At 46.5% G+C, this 11,499-nt stretch overlaps 1 protein-coding gene across 3 annotated transcripts in view; it reads right to left on the bottom strand.

The window, feature by feature from the left end:
- Positions 1-2,587: 2,587 nt before the first annotated feature.
- Positions 2,588-11,499, bottom strand: part of RALGAPB (Ral GTPase activating protein non-catalytic subunit beta) — a 69,116-nt gene continuing 60,204 nt past the window's right edge. For all 3 annotated transcript variants that reach the window (XM_075108493.1, XM_075108494.1, XM_075108492.1), the window contains 3 exons: positions 9,404-9,482; positions 8,695-8,843; positions 2,588-6,777 (listed from right to left, as the gene is read on the bottom strand). In XM_075108493.1, coding sequence (XP_074964594.1) covers positions 6,584-6,777; positions 8,695-8,843; positions 9,404-9,482 — 422 coding nt within the window. In that variant the 3' untranslated portion in view covers positions 2,588-6,583. The remainder of the gene's footprint in view (positions 6,778-8,694; positions 8,844-9,403; positions 9,483-11,499) is intronic.

Here is an 11,499-nt window from a genome sequence, read left to right as displayed (position 1 = left end):
TCACCTGGGCTGGGCAGGACACAGGGTGTGGGACGGCTGCAGGGTGCTGCTGGCTGCTGCACGCCCCACAGAGCAGCTCCCCTCAATTAACAGTGAGTTAGAAATTAATTCTAATTTCCATGCATGGTGGAGGGCAAGACTGACTGTCCCTGTGCTGCTCTGCACTGCAGCCACTTCTGCCTCCATCCCTGGATTTGTTACTCTTGTTTTTACAGCAATTGCTTGCGTGGCGTCTCCAAAATGATGCCCTGGCGCACTACAGCAGTTTCATGACTCCATTTACTGCCTTGGCATCAAATACCTTCAGTGCATGGGAGGTGCTTTAGTGAAAAAATGGCCACCCAAAGACTGCTTTGTGCTGCTCCCAGCCGGGCTTGTGGCTCGCAGAAGCCGGAGGAGCTACCTGAGTTGCCTTTCAGCTCCTGGGTTTGCTTGAAGCTGAAGTCTGGTCACCACCATACACCCACAGAGCCTTCCCCGCCCCCCGCTGCATACAAAACATCTCCCGTTTCCACAGGCTCTGCTGATGAAAAGGCACTTTCAACCCCAGGCTCTTAAGTGAGCTTTCCAGCCTCCCACAACAGGTCAGCAGTGGCTGATCCCTCCCCAACACCCCTCCTGCGAAGGGCCCTGGGCTGGCAGGGTGCCCTCAGCCCCCCAGCCAGCCCCTGTTCCTGCCAGGAGCTCCCCCGGGGTACCCCGAGCCACCCACCCGGGCTGCTGTGCAGGATGGAGCTGAGGACCAGCGGTGCCATCCCACTCCCGGGGCCGGCGTGTTGCAGACCTGCAGGCAGCTCCCAGCAGGAGGGTTCGGAGGCTGCTGTAACTCAGGGTCAGGCTTCAAAGCCATGGGCATCCCGGCACTCACTGGCACAGCTCAGGGTAGGGAGATGCATCTAATGCCCAGTTTATCAGCAAGGCTATCAGCAGGTTTATCAGTAAAACTGGGGGAAAAAGCGGGGGGCTGGCAGTAACTTGCAGTTACAAGCACTGGTGCAGGGTGAGTCTGTGGCGCCCCAGGTGGAGCATGTGGCAGGAGGGATGCAGGCTGTTGCCACCAGACTACTTGCCCTGCAGCACAGCCAAGCACAAGGTCATTTACAGGGACTTGAATAAAGATCTTGTCCACCTTGGGCTAAAAACCTGTGCTATGAGAACCGCAGCAAAGGAAGGGATTTTTGAGGAGCAGGTGTCAACTGAAGAGCAGTTCCCTGCATGGCTGAAGCATGGCCAGAAACGGTGCTCTGCAAAATGACAGTTGGGGAACAGCCACCAAAAAAGCGATGGGAAGAAGCCTGTAGTGAGAAGCCCGCAGCAGCAGGCAGGATGCACGGCAAGAATGGCCAGGGTAGGGTGTCCCAGCCCCCTGGGAGAGAGATGGATCGCTTTGCCCAGTGCCTTTTGCTTCCATCGTAGGGAGGGAGAAAGCATCAGGCCTCTAAAACCAACCCCAGATAAGCCCTCTCTGCTACTGGCCCTGTGCTTTGGGACTGCAGAGAAAGATATTTAACTATCACTCTTTTCTATAATTCTTCAGTGTGGGACCTGCCCTAAGCTTCCCTGGAAGCAACACGGTGAGGAGCTTCAGCAGGTGGCCCAGGGCAGGGAGCACCTGCTGAAGTTGTCAGAGAGGGATACAGCAGGAAAACCAACACTCACATTGCCCTGTTCGAGGTTTCCGGGGTGGCCAGCTCAGTGGTTTTGTTCCAGCTATCAGCAAGTCACCACGAGGACAGCTCACAAAAGGGTAACATCCTGATGGCAGCATCTCATGTTATGAGCTGCTGTGAAGTGCTGCGGGGGGCGCAGGGTGGCTGCCAGGTAACCACCACCTGCTGCCTCAGCAGTAAAGCACCGAGACACACAGACAGGCTCCTGCCAGGCCAAACACCAGCCCTGGCCCAGGGAACCCACTGCAAGAGTCAGCAAGAGCTTGTCACCTCCCTGGGAAGCCGAGATGGTCTGTGGGTGGTTTGGCTCGCTGGTCTGACACTGGAGGGGCACTGACAAACCCCACCCTCTGCCAGGCGCTTCCTGAAGCTTCCCCAGTTCTCCAGAGCTCTCCGGGTGTATCACCTTCGCAGGACACGGGACTCTCCTGCACTCATGCCCAGCTCTTCTCCTAACCTGAAAAACCTGAGAAGTCAAGTTCTTTATACCCTCAGTCTGCACAGAGGTAAGAGACGTCTCTAGCACTCGGAGGACTCTATGCTGCATTTTAGCTGCCAGCTGTAACACAGCAGCCTTCCCAGTCCTGCTTGCAGGGTGTCAGCAGAGCTGCCCGCATGGGAGGGGACCCACACCCGACAGAAGCAGCAGCACCGAGCAACTGGAGAACATTTGCATTGCAGGAGCATCAGGTCTCCCTTTAGAAGCTGTGTTTCCATGTCTTCATTCCCCAGACCACCGAGATGCAATGTGATTTCCTTAAATACAAGCCCGTGCGCTGTTACCATAGCTGCTGCGTCGCAGAGCGCGCACAATTTTACTACATCTGTCTGCTATTTCCCTGGGAAACATCTCCTTCGGCTGATGATTTCAACCAGAGGCATTGGAAAATATTAAAAATTGACAACTGCAAAGTTACTAGATAAGAATCTTTAAAATTTATTGGACTAATTGTGTTACATTCAATATTTGATGTGTTTCTCCTGGACAAAGAATTGGCATAAATACAAACAAGCCTTTGTGTGCCTTCCCTAAACAAATAAGAGATAAAGTACTAGAGACAAGAGAACATAGTTCACATCTTCATATTTACAATTTGCTTTTACTTTACAACTTAGCGCCAGGAATATTTACAGAAAAATACAATAAGAACAAAAAGATCATGTCTTGGCAACATACAGAAATTCATACAAATTGTATATGATTTGAAGCACATGATATCTGGCATTCTCATGTCTAATTGCTCCTGCTAAAATCCATGTGGAAAAGGTCTGTGTTTGCCTTCAAAGACATCACTCAATTATGCAATCAATAAATCATGTCAAATTTGTCTGTTAGATTGAAATTTAGTTCTCTCCTCTTTCTGGGCATGCAGAACCTCGCAGGAAAGAAATGCAGTCCCCTATGGAGAACCCAGCATGTAGAGCCAGTCGAGCAGCGAGGGACTGCTCTTCCCTACGGCCTCGTGCACACGTTGCTGTCCATGTAGACACTAATTTCCACAGGCACTGTCATTCCCATCTCCTGTTTGCTGTAAGGCTGTGATGCCTGCCTTAAGAGTACCTTCGCAAAACACCTTTCTTTATAAGAGAGCCTTTATTAAGGTACTAAAATTTCTGTAATTTCAACACTGTGTTTAACAACGTGACAATGGTCCCCCCCTTTCTGCACTGTTAAAAGGATGCCATCATTTGAAGCAGAATTATGAACCCAAACAGAAAGGTCTTAAGAAGAGAGAAAGTCTCGGTTCAGTTATTACGCAACATTTGCGACTCAGCTTTTGCAGCACTAGGTTACCTGCAGAGTCTACACTAACGCCACACGACGCACAAAGCAAGTGCTCAATTCTCATCACCTCCGATGAACAGGAACGCAAACCCAAGCCACGCAAGTTGAAAACTCAATACGGCAGTTTGCTGCTGAAAAAAAAAAAAGTCTGGATTCTTGACTAACGTGTTCTTGCAATTGCAACTGAAAAATCTCATTTGTTCTAACGCTCTCGGGGAACAAAGCTCAAGGCTGTACCCTGGACTAGCTGAAGCCATTGGAGCTTGGCCACTGACTTTGACAGGAGGAGGATTTAATTCCCAAATTGTTGTTTTCCGTTTTTTTATGAAGTCGGAGACCTCTCCGTGCACAGGGACGGAGGACACTCCTTGCAGACACCTTCCACCAGCGCAGGTCTGCCAGGGACACTCACTGCTGCAGCTGGCATCCAAACCAAGTGGGACGGTAACACATTTCTGGAATCGCAACATTTTTATACTAAACTGCGACTTTCTTGAAGGTTCACCTTTCCAGATAGCAAAACTTATGGCCAGGTCACACCGCTAGTACATAACACGTTAACCAGCTGGTTTTACAAATCAGACTAATGACATTGTAAACGCCTGCTCCCCCGGCAGCAGGATCAGCAGCAACAACGTGCGCAGAAGTGACCTTCTTCCGAGACTTCTGAAAAGCTGCATTGCTTTCAGGGTCCTTACTGCTCAAGTGGGCGCCATACCCATGCTGTAGATAAACATGGAAATAGACCCAAGACCTTCATTCTTCAGCCAAGCACAGGCCTTTTTAAAAAAAGTAAATTTTCAGGCAGTCCGTTTGACTATCTTGGACTTTGTGGAAAATACCCAGGGTTTCCCCAAACGCACGCATCTTTATGTTACTGACTGTACTCAAATGCCTGAAAGCAGTATCTTTTGCAGCTCATTACTATATAAACCAATGACTTTGCATATTAACATAGCTAAGTGTATGGTATGTGGGTTGTATTGTTACGTTATTGAAGATGTGAAGACATTTGACTACTCAGTATGTTTATTTGTTACACATGCATTGGCCATGCCTTTTAAATCAGTGGACTAAAATGCGTTTGGCCATTAATTAGATCCAATAGGTACATACAAAATGTGGGTGAATTTAGTGTCTGTGCATTAAATTGGTACTGGCAAGAGTTTGGCAGAGGAATGAAGCCAAGTTTCCCTTCACAGCTTTGCCAATACACCCAAACGCTGCCACCTTGCAGCTCCTCCTGCCATTTGCAACCCAGAGATCATGCTCACTTCTACAGTAGTTTTCTCTAGGTGGTTTCATTTTTCCACTTGTGATTCATCTGGATGAAAATCCAGAGCTCCTGAGTTGAGAGGCTAGTGTGCTTGTCCCTTGAAACAAGCACTTGTCACCTAAAACCCCTTTGGTTGACATTCTGAAAGTCCTTTCACGTGTTTTTAGAGGCCTGTGTTTCCATTAGCTCGTTGTGAGAAAAACACATGAAAAGACAGGACCAGACTATGTCCTTGGCAGGTAAATTGTAACGAAACAATTAAGATCGTTTCAGGTCAGAACCGTTGCAAAAAGTAACTCTGAAATATCAAAACTAAATGACTGACAGGTATTACTGCAATACATATTAAAAAGCTAATAAAACCCCTTTTGGAACAAGGTGAGGAGCTCCCCAGATTCCTGCTCACGCTCATACCCAGGCATTACCTGCTTACTGGAAGGAAAAGGACATGTGCTGCCACCAGTGACCACAAACTGCATCCACCTGGGAGCGCCAGTGATGATTCATTACTGCAACACAAGTTCAGATTGCACTGGGAGCCTGAGAGTGCTCCCAAGGCTGCCAGCGCCCACTGCAGCCTTTCCATTCCCCGTATTAATTTTTTAGTTGTAAACATCTTTTCCCAGCACATCCTTCGAGTCCTGAACACGTGAAATCCACAGTCTGAAAATGAGAACTTCTGACCTATGTGAAAGGGAACCACCGCTGCTGAGCATGCAGAGAGCACGGCAGAGTCAAACCAATTTGAAGCTATAACTTCAAAGGGGCTTTCATGGAATGGCAAGTTAATAGGGAGAAAGAAGAATTCTTGAATTTTCTTTTCAAGTTGTTTTAGTCTGTTTAACAGGAGCTTCTGTAAGGTGTTGTAGAAGCTGCAAAAACTGCTTATGCTATAAATATCAGGCAGGAGGCAGCCCCAGAATCTGATTTCAATCCAATGGAAGGAAAGCAAATGATGTTTACGCTTTTTATGGAATCAGTGAGTAGGTGATACAGACACTTCAAAATAAATTAAGTAGTTGCATTAAAAAAAAAATTAAAAATCAAGCTACTAAAATTAAATGTGACATTTTGCAACAGACCTGAAAGTCATAACCTTGTTTTGATATAACCAAGAGCTCTTATCTAGTAACAACTTATGTTGCAAAGTCAGGTAATTTCAGGTGTTGCTTGTTGTCAGCATGGCAGAAATCTCGTATGTAGATGGACTTGCTCCCAGCCACGGAGGGAGCTATAAAATACAGCATCTTGGCTACAAATTTCATGACCCGATGTTTCCAAGCAATTTTTCATCCTCTTGCTTTTGGTACACAAATTGGTTACAAGCAGTGAAGGATCTTCTGTTGAGCTCAGAAGGGGGGCTGAAAATGTCTTTTAAGTTCTTGCAGGGATAGTTAATGCTCTGAAACAGACTCTCTCCTCAAAGGAGTGATCCTGCGCCCTTCTCCTCTAACACATGGGTGTAGTGAGATGTCTGAAGGCAGCTTTGTATTTTGTTTTCCATCCTTATAAGCAGAGATGGCTTTTTTTTCTGATTGTTTTCCTCTCTCAGAATGAGAAACGTACAGTTCCTAATTAGTCTAGAATAGATGATTGGGTGAAGAGTTTATGTTGCTAGCATCCAGGAAGACTGGAATTAAGTAATCTTTTGAGGATAGGTGAATTAAGTCAATATCCCAACTGCAATGTTTTGGATTCATTTCTCATTCCTCCCACATGGTATCTGCTGACTTGTGCTAGAATATGATTTCCTGAATTCCGGAGGGCTGAGGAAATTTGTTGTTGTTATTTAACTGTTTTCATTACTGTAGCCACCAAGCTCTGATCTAATTGTCCTGGAAGGATAATGACCTACGGGTTGCAGTTCTTGAGCCCAACCTCCTGGAAAAGTGAGGTATAAAATTCTGGCTCCAGCTGTCTGTTCCGGTATTTATTGACAATGTCTGCTATTTTCTGTTTTCGGCGGACATGTGGGGGGTTGTATGAATCACTTTCCAGCCTCTTTCTCCGACAAATATTTATTACCGTCTGCCTCACTAAAAAACCTGAAAAAGAAACAACATTTCAATGAAGTTTAAGCAAATTCACCTCTGTGCCCCTTTGCTGGCTTCACAGCTAAAGACAGTTTTGGGTTCTGCCCCATCTGGAAACCCAGGAGAGACGCTCAGCACCACCAAGTAAAGAACTTTTCTCACCGAGTAGTAGATAACAGATAACCACGGTCCCCTCCCCAGGCCTGTAAGGACATTTCACTGTGAAAACTGAATAAGAAAGGGACTAAGTCAGTGGTACTCGGAATTGGCTGGAAGAGGAGGAAGATTGCTCTGCTTTGCCAGAGCCAAGCAACTGCCCACAACAGCACCCTTGGAACCAAGAGGGGAAAGAATCCAGGGCAGCTAACACAAGAATCACAGTGCTACAGCCGCTGGCCATGCCACAGGAGGACATGCAGAGTTTGGGTGGGCCCTGAGGTCACACCGGGTAATACCAGGGGAGCCTTCAGGATGACAAAAAAGTACCCATCAGTACTTTTCTCAGTAGGAATTGCAGAGCCTTTCCCTTGGAACAGAGGATGAGGAAAGACTTGACGGGTTGTGGCTGGAAACAGGCTTCTCTTCCCCTCACTGCTTCGCCACTGTTGTTACCTCCCTAACTCATACTGCCGTGTACTGCAGGGAGGAGAGGTCGGGAGCCAAAGCAGTAACATTTGGTCAAAGCTGGCAGTGGACTTTATCCTATTTTATTCTGAAATGAAGTTCATGTGCTTCTAAAGAAGTAAGTGTCCGTTAACCCCTTTGCTGTTTCACAAGCACTTTCTTACAAGCAGAAACAGTGTCTCCCTTAGAGGGCTTGATTCCTGCTACACACAAACCACATCTGCTGATCATAGAATCTTTAAGGTTGGAAAAGACCCTTAAGATCATCGAGTCCAACCACTAACCTATCACTGCCAAGTCCACCACAAAACCATATCCTCAGGCACCATGTTACCCTTCTTTTAAATACCTCCAGGGATGGAGATTCCACCACCTCCCTGGGCAGCCTGTGCCAGTGCCTGACCGCCCTTAGAGATGAGACAAATTTCATTATATTAATAGTCCTGATGCAGCTGGAAAACCAGCCCAGCTCTAGCAAAACACACCTGATTCTTTTTCAGCACAAGCCACTGTCATCAGCTGAATTCACACATGTTATTTGAAGGCCCAGTCTGGCTTCAATTTTCCCATCGCTGAATTAAGCATGCAAAAACCAGAACCTGAAAGTCACCCCCAACAGACTCCTACAACCTTAGTTTTATGGTTATGTACAAGTATCCTAATATTCTGTCTTGTGAATGGCTCTCACTGGAGTGAGATTTCCGGTTACTGAAGCTATAGGAGCACAGATACCAAGACAGATCCATCAGTCCACCCAGGAACAGAGGAAAAGGCAGATAACACACACAGGCCCCTATTAACACATGCCTGTATAGTAGGTTAAGTATTTTTATTGAACACATTAGAAAATTCCCAATTGCTGTGGCTTTTAATCGCTACCTGGGTTCTAAAACAGAAGGAACAAACACAGCATGCCAGCACACTAAAATTCATCAGTACCCTCTGGCAGTCAGCTAGCACCAGCACCTTGGCTCTCAATGCTGAACACTAGGGTCACATTTCTGCTCTCTCTTATTTAGATAACAGGCTTTTACCTTTTACTTCCAGCATTACTAGTTTCAACCCTTCTCTCCTACTACAATTGCAGTGAAGTCCTGCTATGCTGTCAGCTAAGTGCTGACCACCTGCTCCCTCTGCTGTTCCTGCCGTTGCTGCAGAAAGCATGCTTTTATTTTGTTCTGCCATGTCCAATACTTTTTCCAATGAAAGATTCCAGACCATGCATTTTGCAGATATATAATTATTATTAAAAATAAAACCAGAAGCAAACCCAAACACGAGTGTTCCTAAAAACCTTTAGCTTACCAAGAGCTCTCCTACTGACTATCATTCCATCCACCAATGGGATAACCATATTGAATTTCCCAGTTGCTCCTTGTAGTTTTATCCTGAATAAGCCAGTGTTTAAAGGATGGATGAAGATCACAGGAACCTCCTTCTCAGGCATGGTAGATCTTAAGAGAAAAAAACCACAACTGTTAAATCAGTTTTATAGCACTGCTTCAATTAATCTATAGATGAAGAATGATTACTTTAAGTGCTAGAAGAATGTTAAAAATGTCTTGTGGCTAAACCAGCAGGACTCCAATGTCCATCCTCTGGACTTTAGAAGGGTTATATCAACTGTGCTGTTTCTATGATCTTCTGTCACTACAGAATTCGAGAGTCCTGCAGACAGGGCTTTAACCCTCACAACATGTACGCAATGTTAACTGCCTCACAAGGGAGTAAATCAGGAGGGAGGCTAATAACAGACTCAAGATAAAAGCTACACATTTTTTTGTTCCTTGTGTTTAAACTGCAGTGCCATGAAAACCTCTTTCATTTTTTCAAGAAAAAACAAATCCACTGAGGAAACCCATTCTGTCTTTTTTAATATGACTGCCTAGAGTTTTCAGGGTTGCCTGTGAAAGCTGAAGAATGCACGTAATCTCAGTCATGACTTCTTCTAAAGTGCAGCCTAAACTGTTGTCTGCTAGAAACAAGAAAAAAATGAAAATAACAGCAGTCTTACCTTAGGGAAGTGCTACTATTGGCTGTAGTTTCCACACCAGTGCTAGTCTCAGACACGAGGTCAGGGAGGGGGAAGTTTTCTGTAAGAGGAGGATACACTGAATAAAGTTTATCTACCCCAGTTTTGGGGGTTTTTCTTCTGTTTTGGTACAAAGAAAAACTACTTATCAGTCAAAACCATGCAGTCTTCAACCATTTACACCATGGACGTTCTTGCACTGCTAGTGATGCAAAGTCTTTGTTTTTAAGCTTAAGCATTCATGGAGCGCGTAGACACACCTCAGCCATCCTGCACTCAACAGATTAGGTAATACATGTCCCAGACCCTCAATTCTCTCAATCCCAAAGGTCAAAATCTCTAAAGAAACAGTGAAAGTAGGGAGAAGGTGAAGTACTTAAATCACAAAAAGAGCTCTCAAATTATTATTCAACAGCATCTTCACCTATCCACAAGTATCTGCCTCAAGAACAGTGCTGGGAATTTCAAACGATACCACTGCTCACATCTACAGTTCCCTTGAGCCCTGCTCCAACAAACATGGTATCGTTCCTCAAATCCAAGCTCTATAGATCCTCACCATAACCTACAGTTCTGCTGCCTTGCACATGGTGAGAAGTGACTGGATCATGAAGGTGCAGGAGGAGAAAGTAAGAACTCGGATCCCTGGAAGGGGACAGGGCACTTCCCATTACCTAGTTTTAGGGGCAGGAACCGAGTGACTTGTTCAGAGTCATTCACAACAGTACACTTCAGACAGCAGGACAGTGCTGACACCTCTTCCAACAGAAGGAGTGTAAGGCCCAAAACCAGATTTTGTCATCAGAGCTGGGATGCTGAGTACACAAAAGCTAGAGCCAGCAGAGGCAGAGCATGGAGGGCCATGGATGTACTTTGAGACGGAGCAAGAGGGAAGGCAGGCAGTTGGCACAGGGGTGATAGCCTAGACTACAAAGTGACAGCTTTTCCACTGTCCAGATTCAAAAACATACCAGAAGCATAAGGCAAAAGCCAAGAACCTCAGGAGCACACGGCAAAGCCTTTGGCCTAGAAGATCCTTGCAAGAGCCCCCCTCCCCCCTCAATCCAATTGCCACACTTACTGAGGCTCATGAACTCATTTCTTCAGCTTCAGGCCCAGAGCTCTGGGAGATTCCTACAACTGCTGAAAGAAGCAGCCAAGCAGAAACATGCATGTGTAGCACAGTTGCTGCCTCTGCTGCCTTTAGCTGCCACCCAAGAAAGAAAGTGGGTCAGGGATACCAGTTCAGGAACTGAAGTGGCTGGAGCTCCTGGAGCTAAGGGAACACCCTCCGGGCTAATGTCTGGATAGGGAAACGGTGCTGCAGAACTTAATGTCTGCCTACTGATCCCAGTAAAGCTCCGAGGGATGTGCTGTGGACAGGGTGGCATTTTGGAGAATTTACAGCTACACTTTACAGGACTCCCATGATTGCTCCAGTTCTCTTGGTTGCTTTCCTCTGGGAGGAGCTAAGGGCTTAATTAAGGTCCACCCTTACTGCCAGCCTGGGAACCAGGATTAGAAATCAAAGATAGAATAAATTGTTGGTTACTGGCCAGTGTTACAGACTCTGCTGGGCTAGGCCAGTAGAGAGGCTCCTCATAGTGCTAAAGTCAGGCCATGACTTAGAACCAGGACACAAGCAGCTCTTGGGGACAAAGGACTCATCAAGCCTAGTAGCCAGCTGCTCGCCATTGTCCATGTCATGGCTGTAGCAGCATGGGCAAAGCTGGGTCTCTCCCAGGTCAGACAGTACCCAGAGTCAGAAAGGAAACACCAAACTAAGAAACATTAAGATGAATGAGGAGCAGGGCCCTGCCTGAGCAAAGGTGCAGAAAGGACGCTGGGCTGCCTAGCATGAAACAGGCACCCCAAGCACAGGATAAATGAGGCCTCCCACAAGAGAGAACACAACAGAAGGTTTCAAAGGTACCATCAAACCAAGCAGGAGGATGATCCCTTCAGCACAGAAGCAGCAGGTGTCAGAGGTGATTTTTTTTCAAGGCAGAACAACAGGTCCCCTCTGAGGAGACAGCAGCTGAGGGGAACTCAAGAACAGGTGCGCACACTTGCGTTGT

This window comes from Phalacrocorax aristotelis, chromosome 13 (assembly GCF_949628215.1).
Source record: "Phalacrocorax aristotelis chromosome 13, bGulAri2.1, whole genome shotgun sequence".
NCBI lineage: Eukaryota > Metazoa > Chordata > Aves > Suliformes > Phalacrocoracidae > Phalacrocorax > Phalacrocorax aristotelis.
Note: the sequence above shows the minus strand (reverse complement) of the source record. Positions and strands in the feature narration are given on the sequence as shown.